The following is a 19,906-nucleotide window of genomic DNA, read 5'->3' on the forward strand; positions in this document are numbered from 1 at the left end:
GGAATTACATGGTCAGTGAACAAGAATGCTTGGTCGTGCTTTTCGACTTACGCAAGTTTCACCAGTCCATCGAAGGTTATAAATTTAAAGTCATAACAGATCACAGCAGGCTAAGGTGGCTATGCAATCTCTGTCCGCCGAGCCGAGTAGAACAGCGCGCGCCACCAGGTCTCATGGGTAAACGTGTGGTGCAAAGGCCGTGGCAATGGGTAGCCGGAGATATCATGGGCCCCTTGCCGAAATCTGCTAAAGGCCACGAGTACGCACTTATCTTCCAGGGTTTGTTTACTTGATAGATAGAGTGCGTACCACTTTGCAAAGTCAACGGCAAAACAATACTTCCCGCACTCAAGAAGAGAGTGATTTTGAGATTCGGTGCACCCGAGGTGTTTCACTCGGATAATGGTACCAAATTCAAAAACAAGACAATAAACTAGTACTTGGCAGAGCAAGGAATTCACCACTCGTACTCGCCGCCATATCACCCGCAGGTGAATCCAGTGAAGCGAATAAACCGCACTGTCAATAAAAAAATTTTCACGTTTACTCAGGATAATCGTCGAGCATGGGAGGAATACCTCAACGAGGTAGCGTTTTCCCTCAACACCGCAGTGCATGAATCTACGGGGGCAGTCGAAAATGCCGGCATCTTTTAGAGGGAAAGAAGATCAAGAGGCTGCATAGTAGGAGGCTGTGGGAGCGTGGCGAAACCGTCTCGCTAAGTTGCCAGCTCAGCACAAGCGTGCGAAGGCTCTGTCCGACGAGTCGCAAGATCGCCAGGCGGCATTTTTCGATGCCCGCCGACTAGCGCCAACTTTCAAGGTTGGCGACGTTGCCAATAGGAGATACGTATTTTTGTCTGCGGTGGAACGCATCACGGCAAAATTGGCTTTTCCGTACATAGACCCATATACGATTACGGCCCAAGTCGACTCGACTACATTCGAGCTGACCGATAAAAACGGAAGAGTGGAAAAGCTAGTGTCGGCCAAAGAAATGAAGATCTTTTATGACAAAGACGACGAAGAGTCGGACGACGATGAGTTTCGATTACCGGGGAATGCTTAAGAGGTGAAGGCGATGAGCGACCCGCCAGAAGCGTGCGAACTCGAGTCAGAGCTCAAGCCGACGGACGTAGTGGCGGGAAGGAAGCACGAGCAATGGCCTGGTAAATATGGGTCGACATCCGCGGTGGCGGAGAGAAGTGGGGAACCCGTAAACGGAGCTACCCCAAAACCCTCTCGCCGCTCACGTGGGCGACCTTGGAAAATTCTAACGGCAAGCGCGCCGACGGCGAATTAGCAGGATGGAAAGCGTAAGCCCGGCCCATCTATGGGCTCGACTAAAGCAAATCGGCCGAAACATCCAAAGCTGACGGCGTTATCATCTCGAAAAACGCGAGCAAGGTACCGCACCCAGCGATTGACATCATCATAATATATTACATTGACATAATTATAATATATGACATTGACATCATCATAATTCGCGCTATTATCTTTGGGTTATACTTGCGTGTAATGCCATCCGGAATGATACGCACGCTCCGATGCTTGGATTATGCGCCCTTTTATTTTAAGACAACTTAGCGTCTATGCATAAGAAACACTTCATTTTTTGCGTTGGCACAGTGTATTCTAACCTTGTGACCGCCTGCGCAACATTTCCAGCAGTTGGTATTCCTCTAAGGACTGAGGCATAGATAACACCGCTTTAACCCTTACGCGGCAGTTGACCCACCCGATACGGATCTTATCGGGTGCTATCTTCTACTCCCTTGTGTTTGGCTCGAAGAGATGCACTTGGGCAGGTCTTTCGCCACATCCCGTCACTGCAGCGATGGGGTCGTAGACTTCCTTCTTTGTCGTAAGACCATCAATATATCGGATCTCCAGCATGGTTCTAGAAATCTTGCCCTTCACTGTGCATGTTTGTCCTATTGTACCTTCAATGGCCTCTTGGAGTGACTTCATTTCGCCGTAGCTTTTTTCTATGACCACCATGACGCTGCTATCTCTTCCTGCTTGCCGCAAATTGCCTTGGTCCTTCATACATGTCCATCTGCAGTTCATTCTTGCATGTTGCTCGTAGAGGGTGTGTTTCATTTCTCTACGCTTTTTCCTCTTTCTTGTCTATCTTGGCAGGGGTATCACAGTCTTCGTCGGATGGTGTTTGTTTCCTCTTCTTTAACTTTGATGCCTTGTTATTCTTTTAATTGTACTCTTTGAGTTTTTGAGGTGAGAGCTTCTTCGCACAATTCTCCATCTTGACGAGAAGCGTAAGAGCTTCGATCATTATATTTGTTCGTAAAAAATAGGTTAATATAATGTTTCATCATTTTAATACAGTCTATACTGGGATTATATGAAACATTTATTTTTGATGTATACCATCATCAAATATTTAAATTAATTTATTATATCGGTTTAGTTAACTTGTACATCATTTTGTTTAATTATTTTTTACATTGACAATTGGAGATAGTATGTATGGTGCCGCTTTAGCGATTTATACAGCGTGCACCATACGAATGCCGATCTCGGATCCAAGGGGGGATCGAGAAATTGTCAAGTAAATGATGACACACACAGGAGTTTACTTAACAAGATGCACTTTTTTCGAACTTCAAAAAATGTTTCAATGATATTTGGTGTCGGTACGTCGTGGCAGGGTTGCAGCGGAAGCCGAGTAACGCGCGACCAGCTTAGTCGAAGGTACGATGCGTGTCAATTCATTGACCAACGCGAACAATTAAGAAGATTATTATAGCACTTGTTATGAGACGAAATAATGACGTAGTATAAAAAAAAAAAATTAGTCCCGTAAATAGGCGACCTACTATCGTTCGTTTTGCTTTGTCACGGCAACGCTAAATATAATATAGATAAAATAATTTTAAAAAATAAATACGCTTTAATGACTGGAAAAGTTAAAATTGCAATAGGACGTTTACATTTAAAACTTCACGCAATGGCTTATTTAACGCTGTCTTACAAACTGTAAAAATACATATCCTATCCTACATTATATGAAAGTGGAACAAATTTTCTTCGGTTCTCCGGGACACCAGCCCTATGTCACACTATTTTAGATATTACCTTATCTTTTTATATCCTACATTATATTGAAGTGGAACAAATTTTCTCCGATTCTCCAGGCCATCAGCCCTACGTCACACTTTTTTAGATATTACCTTATCTTTTTATATAAAAATGATGGACCATAAAAAGTTTGGGCCTTAAGAATTTTGGGTCTCAAAAGTTTTTAGTTTTAAGAATTTATGGTCTTACAAATTTTGGGTCTTAAAATTTCGGCCTCACTATTTTTTTCAGACTTTTTAAATCTTTAAATATTTAGGCCTTAAAATTTTTGAATGTAAAACACTTTCAATCCAAACATAAATTTGAACCTTAAAAATGTTGAACCTTTAGAAAATATATGGATGTGCTGTTAAATTTAGGTTGATCTTAAAAAACTAATTTTAGGCATTGCACAATGTGACCCTTACAAAATAATTAAAAAATTAAATAAATAAATATTTACTTGATTGTTGTCCAGCTTAGTCACATGGCATACATCATGCCGCTGTAGTGTATCACCTGAATGTAAGCAAGGTAAACATGTAATGATCCTCCCAGCGTTAGCCAGCATAATGTGCTGCCCGACTCTCACGACGGCGACGTGCTAGTAAGGTTAATTTTATGAGAGTTATATTCTGGTGCTGCATTAATTAAATGCTACAGTTGATTCTAATATTTTCAGTGCTAGATTAAAAAAAAATGCTGCAGCAGATTCTCATAGTTCCAGCGTTGCATTAAAAAAATGCTGTAGCCGATTCTCATATTTCCAGTGCTGCATTTAATAAATGCTGCAGCCGGTCCTAATATTTTCAGCGCTGCATTTAAAAAGAAGTGCAGCTGTTATAATATTGTACTGTTCTTTATAATATTTCCTTGTATACAATATTTTTAGTGTAAATTTTTTTATTTTAACTATTCGATTGTTCTATTTCGGCATTATTCATTAAAAGCAACTTTAAATGTTATCTATCTTTTACTCTAGATAGAGCCACATATAACTGAACATGACAAAAAACTGGTGATGGCAGATAGACGCCAACTTTCTTACATGACTAACCTTATGATTTATCTATTGTCAATGCAAAACCTTATGTAATAGGAAATTGTTTTCTACGCATATTAAATGGTAGTTCTTTAGATAATAATAAAGTTATTCTTGGTATCAAAACTAATTTTTCGATATTCTTTCCATTCAAAATTTCTGCTTGTATCGAATACTTTAAAAATTGTTTAGCTATTAATCGTGTTCAATTACAAAGACCTTCATCAATTTTTAAATTTTCTTATTAAAATGACAATTGCTTCAATTTTCAATTTTGATTTATGTGCAGGAAGTCCATTAGGAGTTAAAGAATCCAGAAATTTTGTAGGTAACATAACATCTAAGTTTTCTCCATTATCATCTTCTGCTTTATCTATACTTAAATATTTAACGAAATGTCCATCCGTAATAGCCAGTATTTTATTATTAATATCACTTACATCATTGTTTTTAGGAGCAAATATTACTTTATTCTTTAATGTTTTGCCATTCATTTTTATGTTATTTCCAATGATTTCTGTAATAATGTCTACTTTTGATATCATGTTAATAGGTATTTCAAATAATTCATTTTCTTCTTCATATAAATTTAAACGTTTTCCATTACAAACATTAAATAGTCATTGATTAAAATTGTCATCATTGTTGGATACACGAAGGTTTTGATTCAATATCATACGTCTAAAATTCGGTGTTGCCAAGTCATGCGGAGAGGCGCGCGCGAGAGGCCGCGCGCGAAGTCAGACAAATTCGGGCTAGCGAACTGTCCAGACACGTGCGCGCAACCGATATAATATACCCGGATAGAAGCATCGTCGAGACGAAAACCCAAGGCTCATGAGGCCGAGAACATCCTGTGTCCTCGTCGATCGCGCGAACGCGAGATCGAGCAGCACCCGTATCCAGACCACCAAGGAGATGTACAGCCAGGCTAGGAGGGACGCGTCCTCGCCATCAGCCGTCGAGAGTTCGCCGTCGACCCTGCACATCGTAAGTCACCTGACTTTTTCCGAATTAATACCGACGCGAACCACAGACGCCGAAGCCGAGGTTCGTGCCACCGAACACTTGGCTCGTATATCAAAATCAGTCCTCTTGCGCGTCGCGCATAATCCTTCCTTGATTTCAATACACGACTAATTAATACGACATAAGGTGTTCGTGTTGTCAACCCTAGAAGCACGTCCTCCCTCTCCTTCGCTCACGAACTCGGCAGGGTTAGACCGGGGAAGGGTCACGGCATCGTCGTCGCCGTCAACAGTCGAGAAACCCTAGACGCGGAGAAAGCGCGGTGAGCTTCGGTAACGAACTATTTTATTGGCAAATGATCTACGAAATGGATTGCGCTTCCGCTTCTCCGATGTTGATGGTAGATCTCTTTTTAACGACCAACAGTAATCTGCTAACATATTTACGTCCCATCTTCGCTGTAATCACCTAGGTTTTCTGGAAACTCATCAACATGCGAATATAAAAAGTGTAATTTTAGATTCATTAGGCAGTCTTCATTATCGGGTGTCTCTCTCAGTGTAAGTCCCAAGACGATTGATGTTGACTATCTTGGGTTTGTGTTAAGGTCTTCTTTCCCAAAAAGTTTCCAAAGTCATGTTACAGTAATCTTCATCTCACTTGTATCACTTGTATTTCCTACTTGATATGAACGGATATGAATATGCTGTTTGTTTGCCCCCAGGGTACCTCCACGTGGTGACGGTGGGAAACGACCGATTCTTTTTTTCGGTCGGCTAAACCCCTGGGTGAAGGCTTTAGAGCCGTCATGGCAGACGAACAGCAAAAAATTACGATGCAGGGATTCGGAACCCCAGTATCGGCGGCTGGTCAGGGTGAGCAAGCGGGCCCGCAGGTGTCGTCATCGAGCGATCGCAGCTCTTTGTTAGTGGGAAACTTGGCTTTCGAAGAGTAGAATACTACAAGAATTTATCACTTGAGGTCTGGTGACCAAGAATGCCTTATAGCAAAACGGGATAGTTTTTGTTACATTTGTGGCAAGTATGAGACCCCAAAAAATAGAAGAAAAATCAATCAAAATCTTAAAGAGCAGTACAAGAACATGTTTGACTTATACATGAAAATTGACGAATTTGATTGGGTTCCTGAAATCATATGCGGAATATGTAGGAAAATGCTACAGAAAGGCATAAATGGTAAAACTGAAGTAAAAATGAAAGTGCCTACGATATGGAAGGAACCTTTAAGGAAAGAAGACTGTTATTTTTCTAATACGAATTTGCATGGAGTTAATAGTAAAATCAAGTCGCACGTTAATTACGCTAACGTTGAAAGTGTCGCGAAACCTATATATGAATCGTCAATTGATAAAAGAGAAGATCCACTGGGTACGTACGTAAGTGGAAGTATGGATCTTGAGGAAAATTTAGAAAGACATGATAAATATGAAATGATAGAAGAAGAAATGGAGGAAGGAGATGTTATTGCGGAAGAAGAAAAATCGTCTGATGAAGACAATGACGTTGCTATTACATGTGATACAAGTGACGAGGAATACATCCCCTATAATGCTAAGAAGGAGAAAGGTCCACTTACACAAGAAAAAGTGAATGATTCATACGCGATTTGGGCCTACCAAAGGATGGGGCGGAGTACTTGGCTTCATGGCTAAAAGAAAATACTAATGAAGCTGGAAAAATTCAAGTTTCTTACTACCAAGACAGAGATAAGAAATATCGTGATTATTTCGCTAAAGATGAAGAATTTTCCTTAGTTTACTGCAAAGATATAGTTGGGTTGATGAATTGCTTTAAACATGGATGATACAACCCTAACGAGTGGAGATTGTTTATCGATTCGTCGACGAGAAGTTTAAAAGCCGTTCTGTTACACAATACAAATGTTTATGCAGCCATTCCCATAGGATATTCGGTAATACTGAATGAAGAGTACTGTAACATGAAAGTAATATTAGACCGAATAAAATACAATGATCATAAATGGCAAATATGTGGGGATCTTAAAATCATAACAATACTTCTGGGGCAACAATCGGGATTCACAAAATATCCTTGCTATTTATGTGAATGGGATCGTAGGGATAGAAAGAATCATTACATAAAAAGTGTCTGGCCCCTTAGAAAAAAGTTCGAACCGGGTTCTAAGAATATAAAAGAAAAGCCACTTGTTGATCCATCAAAAATTCTTATACCACCTCTGCACATTAAATTGGGACTTATGAAACAATGGGTAAAATCTTTAGACAAAGATTGTAGCTGCTTTAAGTATCTTCGAAATCAGTTTCCCAAATTAAGTGATGCTAAAGTAAATGAAGGAATTTTCGATAGCCCTCAGATTCGTAAGATGATAAATGATGAAATTTTTGTTACGAAAATGAATCATACAGAGAGAGAAGCATGGTTATGTTTAGAGGACGTAATTAAAAATTTTCTTGGAAATCATAAGCGCCCAAATTACGAACAAATAGTTTTAAATTTAGTAAATAGTTACAAAAATCAAGACTGCCTAATGAATCTAAAATTACACTTTTTATATTCGCATTTTGATGAGTTTCCAGAAAACCTAGGTGATTACAGCGAAGAGCAGGGAGAGAGATTTCACCAATGAAGCGCAGGTACCAAGGAAGATGGGACGTAAATATGTTAGCAGATTACTGTTGGTCGTTAAAAAGAGATCTACCATCAACATCGGAGAAGCGGAAGCGTAATCCACTTCGTAGATCATTTGCCAATAAAATAGTTCGTTACCATAAAAAAGAGTAATGGGCTTAATATTTTTACGGGTCTTTTATTGCATTGCATATACTTCTAACAAATTTAAAGTAAATGAAGGAGCAGCAAACTATGATATAGTTTTAAAGGATACGATTGTACTTGCATATATATTGTTCTTTGCTTTATGGTTTACATTACCTTTTGGATTGTTTCAGTTTATAACTATTTTTTTCACTCTCTTTACGTCCATGACCTTGAACTAATCTTGAACTGATCATAAATATAACCTTATGGGACTATACCTACCCTGGATTCGGATTCAGCGACCCAAAAAACCCCTAAATGTCATGGTTTGATTTTACTTTTTATGAATCTTTATGATTTGACCTTCAACTGACCTTGACCATGACCTGATAGGGTTGTAATAAGCTCGGTTTCGGATTCAGCGCCCGAAAAAATCCCAAGATACCATGGTTTTAGTGTATTTTTAATGTATTTCGATAATTTGACCTTCAATTGACCTTGAGAAAGATCTGATTGTTTAATCTGACCCCGGATTCGCATTCAGTGACCCCAAAAACCCCAAGATACCATAATTTAGTCTTTTCTTAATGTATTTTGATAATTTGACCCCTATTTGACCTTGACTTAAGATCTGATGGGGTTAAAATGACCCTGGATTCGGATTCAGCGATCCCAAAAACATATAAGTACCGTGGTCAAGTTTTTGGGCCTTAGAATTTTTTTTTATTGTGGGCCTGGGTTTTCTTTTGTAATTCATTTAGCAGATTAGTTTCTTTATACAAAAATGTTGCATTATCAAATTCTTTAATGTTCAATGTTACATTATGCAAATTTAAATCACTTAACGTCAAATCGTTAGCTTGCATTACTTTATCAATTGCATTTAGTGCTATATTTTCACCTGCACATTCTTCATATTTAGGATTATAAAAATTACTCTTATATTTCTCATATAATTCTCGTTCATTTATAGCGTTATAAAAAATACAGATAAAAGCAAACAATTCACATAGTACTGTTGGAAACTGTATTTGTATTGCTTCTTGTAAACATTTATCCCACTCTTCATCTTCATTGATCAGCTGTTTTGCTATAGCAGCTTCATAAAATGTAAGATATAAAACTCCGTTAACAGTACGTAAATCTTCAAATGAGTTTGACCCTTTAACATATAAAAGTAGTAATCAGTCTTTCGGATTTACTAAATACACTTTGCTTAATATTGGTTTATTATACATTTTTTCTTTTTGTTCCATGTTTTTAGTTTTTCGTCAAATGTGTAATGTATTGGTATATCAGAATACAAATAATTTCTTGCATCAAGATCAGTTTGATATAATTTAAAAAATGCGGTAAATATCGTTTCTATTATGCAATTCTTAATTTTGTCTTCCTTCCCTTTTTCGAAATATACATATTGTTGATCTTTATCGTGAATAGCTTATTCTTTTATAACATGCGAAATTTTGTGTAAACAATATTCTAATAATCTCTTCACGAGGACTTAAATATTTTGTATAACACGTGCATCGAGAACGCGTTTTTCGGATGGATTAAAAACGCGTTATTCGAATATGGGTTAAATTTTCTCAATAAACGGTTTAATTGACTTAGTAAATCTAATTTTGCATCACAATTACTTTTATTATTTTTACGATGAGTCGTTGCCATTTCATTATCCAGAACATATAATTGACCATATTTTCGTGTATCATTTTCATTTTGATGAAAAGCATAAACATTGCGATATACTTGACCACAAATTCTAATAACTTGCGGACCCATACCAGATAATTTGTCGAAATTAGCTCCAAAACTTGCAAACGCCAAAAAATTATTATATGATCGTATATTTTTACGAAAATTAATACTTTCAGCTGAAAATCCTGTAACAAATAACTTCAATTCTTTTGGGTAACAAGGATTTTCTGGTAAATTTATTGTATTCTTGTGACAACAATTAGAAAATTAATTTTGAATATACTCAAAAGCAAAATGTTTTGCATTGCAATATCCACAAATCTCATAGACATAGAACCTAAATAATTTTCTGTAATTAGATTTTTATTGAATTGTATGTTTGCTATTCGACCTACAATATTTAAAGTTTGAGTAAATGTTACATTTCTTTCAGTTCTGTTTGTAAAATATTCATTATTTTTTATTGCGTCATAATAAATAATAAGTTTAATGAATAGTTCTACCAAAAGAAAATTTCGATCGGACTTTTTGTTTTAAAATTATCTAAAATCTTGGAAATACTAACAGATGTTTACGCGTACTTCGTCGTACCCATGCGATTGCAGCGCCAACCTTAAAATCTAATTTTACACAAAACTATTCAAATAAAGCTTTGAAATGAAAAACCGAGTCTGTAATGCTGTAGTGTTAATGAATCGTTCTACCGAAAGAAAAATTTGATCAGACTTTCTGGTTTTCTAGAAGTTTGGAAATACAAAATATCCCGTGGCGGATTTGCGAAGCTAAAGAAATAATCAAATTTGAATTGTTATTAACTAAAATACTTTCAATATGGAACTGAAAATCTATTTAATTATGAACATCTATTTAAAATAGCAAATTAAATGTAAATATAAATCATGAGCACTCTAGGACATGTTAGTTATCGAATATGAGCAAAAGCAAAATTTAAAAACAAACATCAGACTTGTTTCAAAATCACTCGTTACTCTTAAAAGTAAACATTCTCACTAATCTACTAATATAAAAGATAGGGAAAACATCACTTTCTGCATATAGAAATGCATTAGGAACCGAAAATACAGTAGGCTATAGAGTCATTTCATTGCAACAAAACTTATAAGGAATTTTTATAGAAATTTAAAAATTTTTAGACCTCTATAAGATTATTTGTATTCCTTTAATAATAACAAATATACTTAGGATATTAAAATATCAATATCGCTTTGAGAGATTAGCGTTATGCTAAAATTTAATAATAGAGATTTTCGCACGATTAATTCTTTGCTTAATAATTGCACTATTGCCAATACTTGAAAAGCAGGTTTTCCACCAGCAACTTTAATTGCCAATTTTCTACGAAGATTATTTATCACCTAAATATTTATATTTGAAATGATTTATTTCTGTATGATTTAGATTATCATCAACGTCAAAGTTCAACAATGGATTCATTTAATGCAAAAAATAATTTGCATAATCATAAAAGTAATATATATTACATAATGATCAAAATATTTTACATCTTTAAGAAAATTTTTCGTATAATTAAACTAATTGTTTAATTGTAGAAAAATATAGAGGTACAAGAAGCGGAAAAGGACATCAATACAAAATTTTAAACAATAAACATCAAAAGGCAATCCAAAAAAATTTGTAAACTATGTTTTTATCAATGTTGAATGCGGCTAAAAAAGCATAAATATTATTAAAATTTGTATACTGTATTTTCTAGAAAAATTTACAAATAAAGTATATAAAAAATGTAACTAAATACATTAGGATCTGTGAAATAAACTTCTCATAGCCCTTATAATCCGTTATTCATAGAATTTAGCAACTCTTTTGGTACTTCGCCGGGTCAATCAGCATGCTTCAAAATTTTGTTTGCATGCAAAAGTTTTAATTAGTTTTATATACTTAAAAAAATACAACTAACTTTTAAAAAAAAATTTAATTTGCTAATAGCGTTGATATTGTAAATTAAAAAAAAACATGAATATTTTCTTAAAAAAATTTATTTTTCATTCGATTATAACGTAACATGGCTCATTTTGTAAATAAAAATAAGTAAAGTTTGTATTAAATCACTTGTATAATTTAATATTCTAAAATATAAAATCGGGTGATAGTTTACTGGATTTATTAGTTTTATAAATAAATCCAAGAAAAATAACTCGATATATGATATATTTTTGCTAGTCATATATTGAAATTCGTCACATATATCTTCTCTCTTTTTCCTCTCGATAAAGGGGTCATGAGCAAGGATCAGAATCGTCCGCCGTGTTAACGTTGACGTCGTCGGCTTCTACCGAGGCTGCTGTATTTATCGGAAGCAAAATGAGCTTGCTGTATTCAGCGGTGGAGGTGCGAATTGAGGCTACATGACATAGTCCATCCGGGCCAGGAAATATACGGGTGATTATCGCAAGGGGTCACTTTGTTGGTAGGGAGAAAGAGAACCAGATCTTTGATGTGGAACTTATGGTTCAGGTGCAGCCACTTCGGCCTCTCCTGAAGTTGGACCAAATACGCCTGCCTCCATCTGCACCAGAAATGGTTCCTCATGAGCACATACAAGCCAACCTAGAACTGACTGATTTAGGCTCATTGATCTCTAGAAATAGCTCTGGCGGAGAGACTGAAGGAGCCCCAATCAAGAAGTGTCCAGTTGTTAATGCTGAAATGTCATCTCCCGAAGAACTGACAATGAAACTACCCCAACCCGACCTTACTGATTTTAATAATTTTTGGTTTAATAATGTTTAATATGTTGTAGTACATCAAAAATATTTGACACTTGTTTTTTCGTTTGTGCTCACTCGACGATTTAAGGGGTGAAAGTGACTCCTAAAGTTAACCCCCAAAAAGCGTTTATTTTGAATATCTCGGTTTAACATAAATATTTTTTACTAAACAAATTGGTAGTTATTCCTTACAAAAAGAAAATGTATCTCATAGTGATTTGAATAATAAGGATGGCATCCCCTATTTTTTAGGGGTCGAAAACATATATTTTTGGGCATTATTTTTTCAAAAAAAAGTTTTAGAAGATTAACAAAACTTGGAAACAATTTGCGAATATGCATAATAAAAAATAAAGTTGACATCTTTCGGTTTTCTTGGTTGCTGACGGCAGCAAAGAAAGGGTCTTTATCCGGACTGGAAAGTGGTTAGGAAAGGTGTTGGAATTGGTTTTGTCGCTCAGAACTAACGATTAGAATCTCTCTCTGATAGCTCCCCAGTTACGCTGATTATCGTTATTACAGAAATATCAATATTTTTCGTGGACATTACATTGATCTGAATAATTTATTGTTGAAAAACAAAGTAATCTTATCACCTTAAAATTGTAATATATTTGAATTAAGTGAAATATAGTTGATAAAATTGATAGTAAACGTTTTGTATTTTATAGTGATGATAAAATTGAAAGTGAAAATGACGATAATTTAGTAGACTCAACTGATTTTCTGAATCCGTTCACTCTAAATGCGTTAGCACCGCGCAAATTATTCTCAATGAATGGTGTAAACGCCACTTGCTCAAGAATTTTTTATATCAATGGCGGTCTTACAATGGAAAAAGATTAGTTATTATATATATATATATATATATATATATATATATATTCGCTCATTTATTTGCTCCTTATTATTTACAACGTCGGCTTACTGCCGATAACACCTGCCTCTACAAACAGAGGCTCACTTTGCCTTACTCACTCAGACACACGCGCAACAAAAAGTATATTGTGCAACTGGGGGGGGGGGGGGGGGGCTATTTCTAACGAGGGTGAGATTAGAGCCGCAGGTGCCTGAGACGGGTGCTCAGATCTCACCCGAGGTAGAAATTGCCCTCCCCCCCTTGTTACACACTGTACTTTTTTCGACAAGTACCTGTAAAGACCCGTTTTCATGCATATAGAGTGAATGGTAAGTTGCGCATTTTAAGTCGTAAGCCACTCTCTTTCAAAAATTTTCAAAATTTTTCAAAATTTTCAAAATTTTACAAAATTTTTGAAAAATTTGATTTATTTTGACTGTTTTTAAGTAGTGGGAGGGAATGATTCTCTCCCGCTGCAACGGAAGGGAATGATTCCCTCCCGCTGAAATGGCCATTCCCTCCCGCACGCTCGAAATGAACAGCTTGCCATTCACGTTAGATGCATGGAAACGGGTCTTTTTCATGCACGTGTTAAGAAAAGCTCATTCCTTTTACCCGGGGGAGCCATACGAGCTTACCGGGCAGTCGGGGCCATGGCCCCCGACTTGCAGTTGCAGACGATGTACCCGCCTCGCCTTTCCAATTGTCTACCGGCGCGCACGTCACGGTGTGCTCTCGCGGATTCCTATGGACCTGCCGACCCTTCTTCCCCGAATTTTCCGATTAGCGCGTCCTATTACAAAGCTTCCTCTAGGAGGAAGCAAATGCAAATATTATTAATTTAAGGTGTATCCTTCTTTTTACAATTTCTCCCAATAGAAAAGAAACATGGAATTCATCGTATGATATTCCCGAATTTTTGTGAGAAATAATACGATGCATCATATGATTCTTTTGAATAGCGTGATAAATCACATCCAGCATTATATGATTAATCATATTATTTTTTGGATTTTTAACTAGGTTTTCATAGTAAATTTTTGTTCATTTTAACTTATACATACATATCTCTCGACCATAATCTATTTTATACATAGATGCTTTCATATCATCCCAAGGATACTAGTATACCTATTTAAACAAAGAAATTATTATACCTGTTATCCATTACTTACTTATATACTATTTGATAAACGATAATTATATTTTTGTATGCAGAATAATAAAATGTTTATAACATTTTAGGGCCTGAATCCTGGAAGAGCGATTGCTGAGATAAAAAAACTTTTAGCAAAAATAACTGAAAAGAAAATTCAGTAATATTCGTTCGAAGATTAAAAATTTGATCGAAGTCGTACAATAAACCTCACATATAATGATTTTTGTTGCAAAGATATTAAACATTAATTGTACAACCAATCTATCCAATGTGAAAATTGAACACTAAATAAAAATCTATTTTAAATTAACTTGTTTTATTACCAAATCAGTTTCATGTAAAAAACACCTCTTTCTGTAAAAAATCTTTTAAGAACATCAATTTTTTTTAACATCAACTTTAAATATCCACGCATCAACACATTGTTTGTTTGTACCATATTTTATTTTTCATATTGTTGATTCTTCAAAGTAAGTAAAACAGCATACCTGAACCTACACATACATTTTTTGTCATATCTTTAAAACCTGAAGCGCATCTACATTTGTATGTACTCTACTCTAAAAATTTTAAGGATTTTAAAAACTTATAGTAAGAAATTATTGTTTTAAGAACAGTTAGCTTTAAAACTAGAAAATAGTGAGTATGATCGGAAGTAAAATGTCAGTTAGCAGTTAGGTTGGTGGCCCTACGTTAACCGATTAGGTGTATTAGACCTATTTTAATGTATACATTATCCTCGCTCTTCTGTATCTTACTATTATAATTATGATTTCTCCTCTAAAAAGTTATGCAATCCTTAAAGAAATTGTCTAATGTTTATAGCTTACAAAAGTTTTTCTGTATTTTGATCAATAATACACAATCAATATACGCTAATGAATGTAGTGAAATCAGTTTTAAAAATGTCAAGTGTTAAAAATCAGCATACTGACAAAAATCATTACTTACTACAAGAAGAATCAATCTCACTATAACTTAAAGGTGAAAATCTGCTTTGTGTTTCATGATTCTCTCACATCTAATCTGAATGTGCTAAAACTAATCCAAATCATCTTGTACAAAAAAATGAGCAAAATTATAAACATAAAAAATCAAGTTAATTCCTCCTAAGTATATAGAAGAATCATTTAAACACAAAGCGGATTTTCATCTTATATAAAAAAATAAGATAGTTGTACTTTTCAAAATTATTCTTTTAATGCTTACTTGCCGTCCCGTTGTCTTATAGTCTATCGATGAAACACTGGCATTATTACTTTTAAGGTGTGAATATGTTAGATAATATAATTTAAATTACAATATTTTTTTATTATAATCTAAGCAGCTTTACTATCAGGTTATTGTCGCAAAAATCTTCAAATAAACAATGTTTGTTGCAAAGAAAAAATCTCAAAGCTAAATTTAATAATTTGAAAAAATACTAAGTAGTTTTGGAATCATGATATTATCTATAGTACAGTGTGGCTTAAACCCGCTTTTAAGTCACGCCTATCTGTTGCTTAAGTAGTTCTTTTGTGACGAATACGCCAGCACGTATATCGCACAGCGCGCCAATAGTAGTTCGCCACCCGATCACTAGGTGGATACGAGAAACTCACAATATGACTGGACTCCGAGAGAGTACTAATAGGGGCGAACCACTCGAGATCGGCGCGCATCGATCACGGCTTTTGTTGTCTTGACTTACACTCGTAAGTCTTAAGTGATCCTTCGCCTTCGACTGGCAGGGTGCAACATCCAGTCTCGGGTTATGGGGTGCGCGTATATGTGTGTGTGTATGTATACACACACACACACATATATATATATATATATATATATATATATACATATATTAATATAATACAATATGTATGTATGTGTGTCCCACGCGGGGAAGCCTGATACCCCGCATGTAGCGCGTCCCCCGGGTGGTGGATGGGGGAGTGCTCGCCGAGGAACACACCTCGAAGGGTAGAGCAGAAATAAAATATGCTCCGTGGACCAAATCAGGCCGCCGCGTTTGCCGTGCGGTGCGACCCGTAAGCTGCCAAAAGGAGATCCTGGATGGAGAAGCGATCTAACGGTCTCTCTAAGACCCACGGTCGCGTGCCGAAGTGACCCGAACCATCTTCGGCTCCCGCTTACAGCAAGATGGAAGGCCGGTTACCTTGCTAGTATCGGTCAACCGGCTCAAGCGAGTGCGTGATATTGTGTGACATCCGCCGGAAACTCTCCAGAGAGCCGAGCACCTTTGTTCGGAGTGGGAGGCTCGAAATAGTGGAGGTGGACTAGTGCGATAGCGCGTGCTATACCCTGATATGATGTACTCAGTCTGGCACCGCCTACAGTCATGTGTTAGGGCCATGTCAGTTGCCCCCACGACGGGGAAATCAAGGGCGTCGGACACATGCCGGGATGAAGAAAAATGCTTATAATATGGGAACCACAAACGAACTCGGGGAAAACTCACAGGAGAACCTGGAAGTTGAAACCTTAAGGGTTCCAACAACGCAAGACGGTTGATATCCAATCCACAAATCAAGCAGCAGTACCAGTATAGGTAGCGCCATGAGTGCTGCAGATTACCGATACGAGAGTGGAACGGTAGGTAAAGAGAGCCAGACCACAAGGGAATGGCTACAAGCCCATGCAAGCTTGCGTGACAAGATAAGGGAGTGGAGAGATATGACCAGGGAAATGACCAAAACCCTGGATAAGCAGAAGGGCGTGAACTCTAAGATTAAATATGAATTACCCTCAATAGAATCAATGTTGATCAAAGCGGCAGTGGTTGTGAAGAGGCAGCCCCTTCAACAACCTAGAGCGGACAATGCAAAGGCCCAAAAAACGGCAAAGTCGAAGAAAAGGGTACGAGCATCATCCAACGCAGGCGGCGGTACCCCCGCCAAAAAAGACAAGAAGGATGTAAGTGTTTCCTCGACAAGTAGGGACAGCGAGGGGAACGGACAGACTTCTCATGGACAGACACAATAGGAAGTAGCTGCTGGCAGGATGGTAAAAAAGAAACAGAAGGACAAACCGGAGCAGACCCAACCAAAAAAGAGCGAAGAGAAGGTTCCACGTCAGGAACAGACGCCATTCTGATAAAGCCGGAGAGTGGCAAAACCTATGCTGACATTTTGGGTTAGATGAAGGCACATGTAAAGCCGGAAGAACTAAACACAGAGGTCAAGTTCGTCCGTCAAACAAGACAAGGTGGCGTTCTAGTGGGGGTAGGTAAGAGCAACGACAAAATCAAGTCATTGCAGAAAGTTATCCAAGACGCAATCGGACAAGTAGGCACGATTGAAAACAAGATCTCCAAGATAACACTATAGATCAGGGACAACGATGGACTTACGACAAAGAAAGAGGTCAACAGTGCTATCGCGGCCGTGACGGACTGTGGCGAAGAGGATGTTAAAATCCATCTCTTCAACGTGCCGACCCAACAGATAAAGTGCTTTCCTATAGAAGTTGAAACGATGGAAAAAGTAACCGATGGGCTGTTTCCCACACACCCCATCAGACCCCAGACAGAAGCGGCGGAAATACTGGCAGACGAGATACCTCTTTTAACAGAAGGCGAACTCATCGCGGCAACTTCGTCCCTTAAGAGTGGCAGGGCATCGGGACTGGATAGCATCCCTGCAGAAATGCTCAGGATCGTCGCGTCGCAACGGCCTGAGTTGCTCTTGAAGATGTACAACCAGTGCCTGGTACAGGGAGTTTTTAGCTCGCGGTGGAAAAGAGCGAGACTTGTACTGATTGAAAAACCGAAAAAAGAAGCGGATACAGACACCTCCTATAGGCTACTAAGTCTTTTAGACACAATGGGAAAGACGAGGGAAGCACTGGTTAAACCGCGAATACTAAGGGCCGTACGCGAAGCGGGAGACCTTTTCGATAAGCAGTATGGCTTTAGAAAAGGTCGATCCACCAGAGAGGTAACAGATACGGTAAAGAAAGTAGAAGAAGTTAGACACGAGACTAGAGACATTGTGATTCTAGTTACGTTAGACGTAAAAAACACGTTCAACTCGGCAATATGGAACGACGTACTTGCTGCCTTAGAATCATTCGGTATGCCACGATACATTATGCGTTTTACGGAAGATTATCTGAGGGACTGGGTGTATCGAGTATGAAACGAAAGAAGGGCACAGAAGAAGACCTATAACTGTAGGAGTAGCGCAGGGTTCGATTTTAGGTCCAGACTTCTGGGGTATCATGTACGACGGGCTTCTAAAACTCGAAACGCCGGAAGACTTGATGCTCGTTGGATACGCAGACGATGTGGCCGCGGTTATAACAGCACGGGATGTGGGCATTGCGCAAGCGAAGTTAAACGCGATCATGAGCAGAGTGCTATGGTGGATGGCGAACCACGGATTGACTTTAGCGCTTGATAAGACCGAAATTGTATTATTGACAGGAAAGCGGATACCAACCATCATACCTATGTAGGTAGGCGGCGAGACTATAACGACGAAACCATCAGCCAAGTATCTAGGAATAACTGTAGACACAAAGCTAAATTACGGGGAATACCTAGATCGCGTCTGTAAAAAAGCCCCGACTAGGATATCGCAACTTAGCCGACTCATGGCTAACGTCCGTGGGCCTAGGCGGCTACTCATGGCGACCACTAACTCTATCTTGTTATATGGAGCAGAGGTGTGGGCCGACGCTATGACTATGAATAAGTATTGGAAGAAGATTATGGCGGTACAGCGAAGGGGGGCTCTTAGAATAGCATGCTCCTACCGGACGGTCGCAGCCGAGGCATCGATGGTAATCACGGAGGTAATCCCCGTGGATCTTCTTGCGATCTAACGCAAGCGGATCTACGAGGCTCGCTTAGCGTCAAGTAGCATCTTGATTGCCGTGGAAGGAAGAGAAATAACAATGCGTAATTGGCAGACTAGATGGGCCGATTGTCCAAAGGCTAGATGGACTAGGACCCTTATAAAAGATGTAGGTCCGTGGGTGGACAGGCAATGGGGGATGTCAACTTTTACCTTACACAATTTTTCTCCGATCACGGATACTTTAGGAGCTACCTGTTCGCGATAAATAGGGTGGCAACGCCGGGGTGTATGTACTGCGGTGACGAACGGGACGACGTGAAACACACGTTTTTTGATTGCCCCCACTTGAAAAGCGTAGAGTACTGGAGCTGACGATAGGGGCGTTCACGCCCGAGACTGTAGTCGAAACGATGCTTGGCAGTAAGCAGAATTGGGGCGAGATAACGGCGTATGTGGAGACGGTTCTTTGCGCGAAAAATAATGACAAAACTAGTTGACGACTAGCATAGCTTAAGACAGGCGACCCCCCTCGTTTTAGTGGGTATGCCTGGCGATAGTCTCGCGTCAGGAGAGTCCCACACACGGGGAGTATCCAACTCTCTGGATAAACCAAACAAAAAAAAAAAAAAATACTTTTTGTCTCAAAAAATTGGAGTAATGTACTTTGGAAGTGAGGTTGCGCAGGAGAGTGAAGGAGAATGTGAGGTAAAGAAATCGTGACTAACGCAGAACTTGGTGTTTGGAAGTGTGTGTTTATTCGCTGTTGATATTCGCGTGACAAGGACTGGATG

The 19,906-nt window shown here is 38.1% G+C and overlaps 1 protein-coding gene across 7 annotated transcripts in view; it reads left to right on the forward strand.

Annotated features, from left to right (window-relative positions):
- The window catches only part of SdhB (succinate dehydrogenase complex, subunit B, iron sulfur (Ip)), a 158,803-nt gene extending 144,177 nt beyond the window's left edge, over positions 1-14,626 (forward strand). For 4 of the 7 annotated variants that reach the window (XM_032601523.1, XM_032601522.1, XM_032601525.1 and 1 more), the window contains exon 8: positions 14,406-14,623. In XM_032601523.1, the coding sequence (XP_032457414.1) occupies positions 14,406-14,480 (75 nt within the window). In that variant the 3' untranslated portion in view covers positions 14,481-14,623. Of the gene's footprint in view, positions 1-14,405 lie in introns of all 7 variants that reach the window. The other 3 variants (XM_031925155.2, XM_031925154.2, NM_001172331.1) reach the window with 2 other exon arrangements.
- The last annotated feature ends 5,280 nt before the right edge of the window (positions 14,627-19,906 follow it).

The sequence above is a fragment of the Nasonia vitripennis genome, assembly GCF_009193385.2.
Source record: "Nasonia vitripennis strain AsymCx chromosome 2 unlocalized genomic scaffold, Nvit_psr_1.1 chr2_random0006, whole genome shotgun sequence".
NCBI lineage: Eukaryota > Metazoa > Arthropoda > Insecta > Hymenoptera > Pteromalidae > Nasonia > Nasonia vitripennis.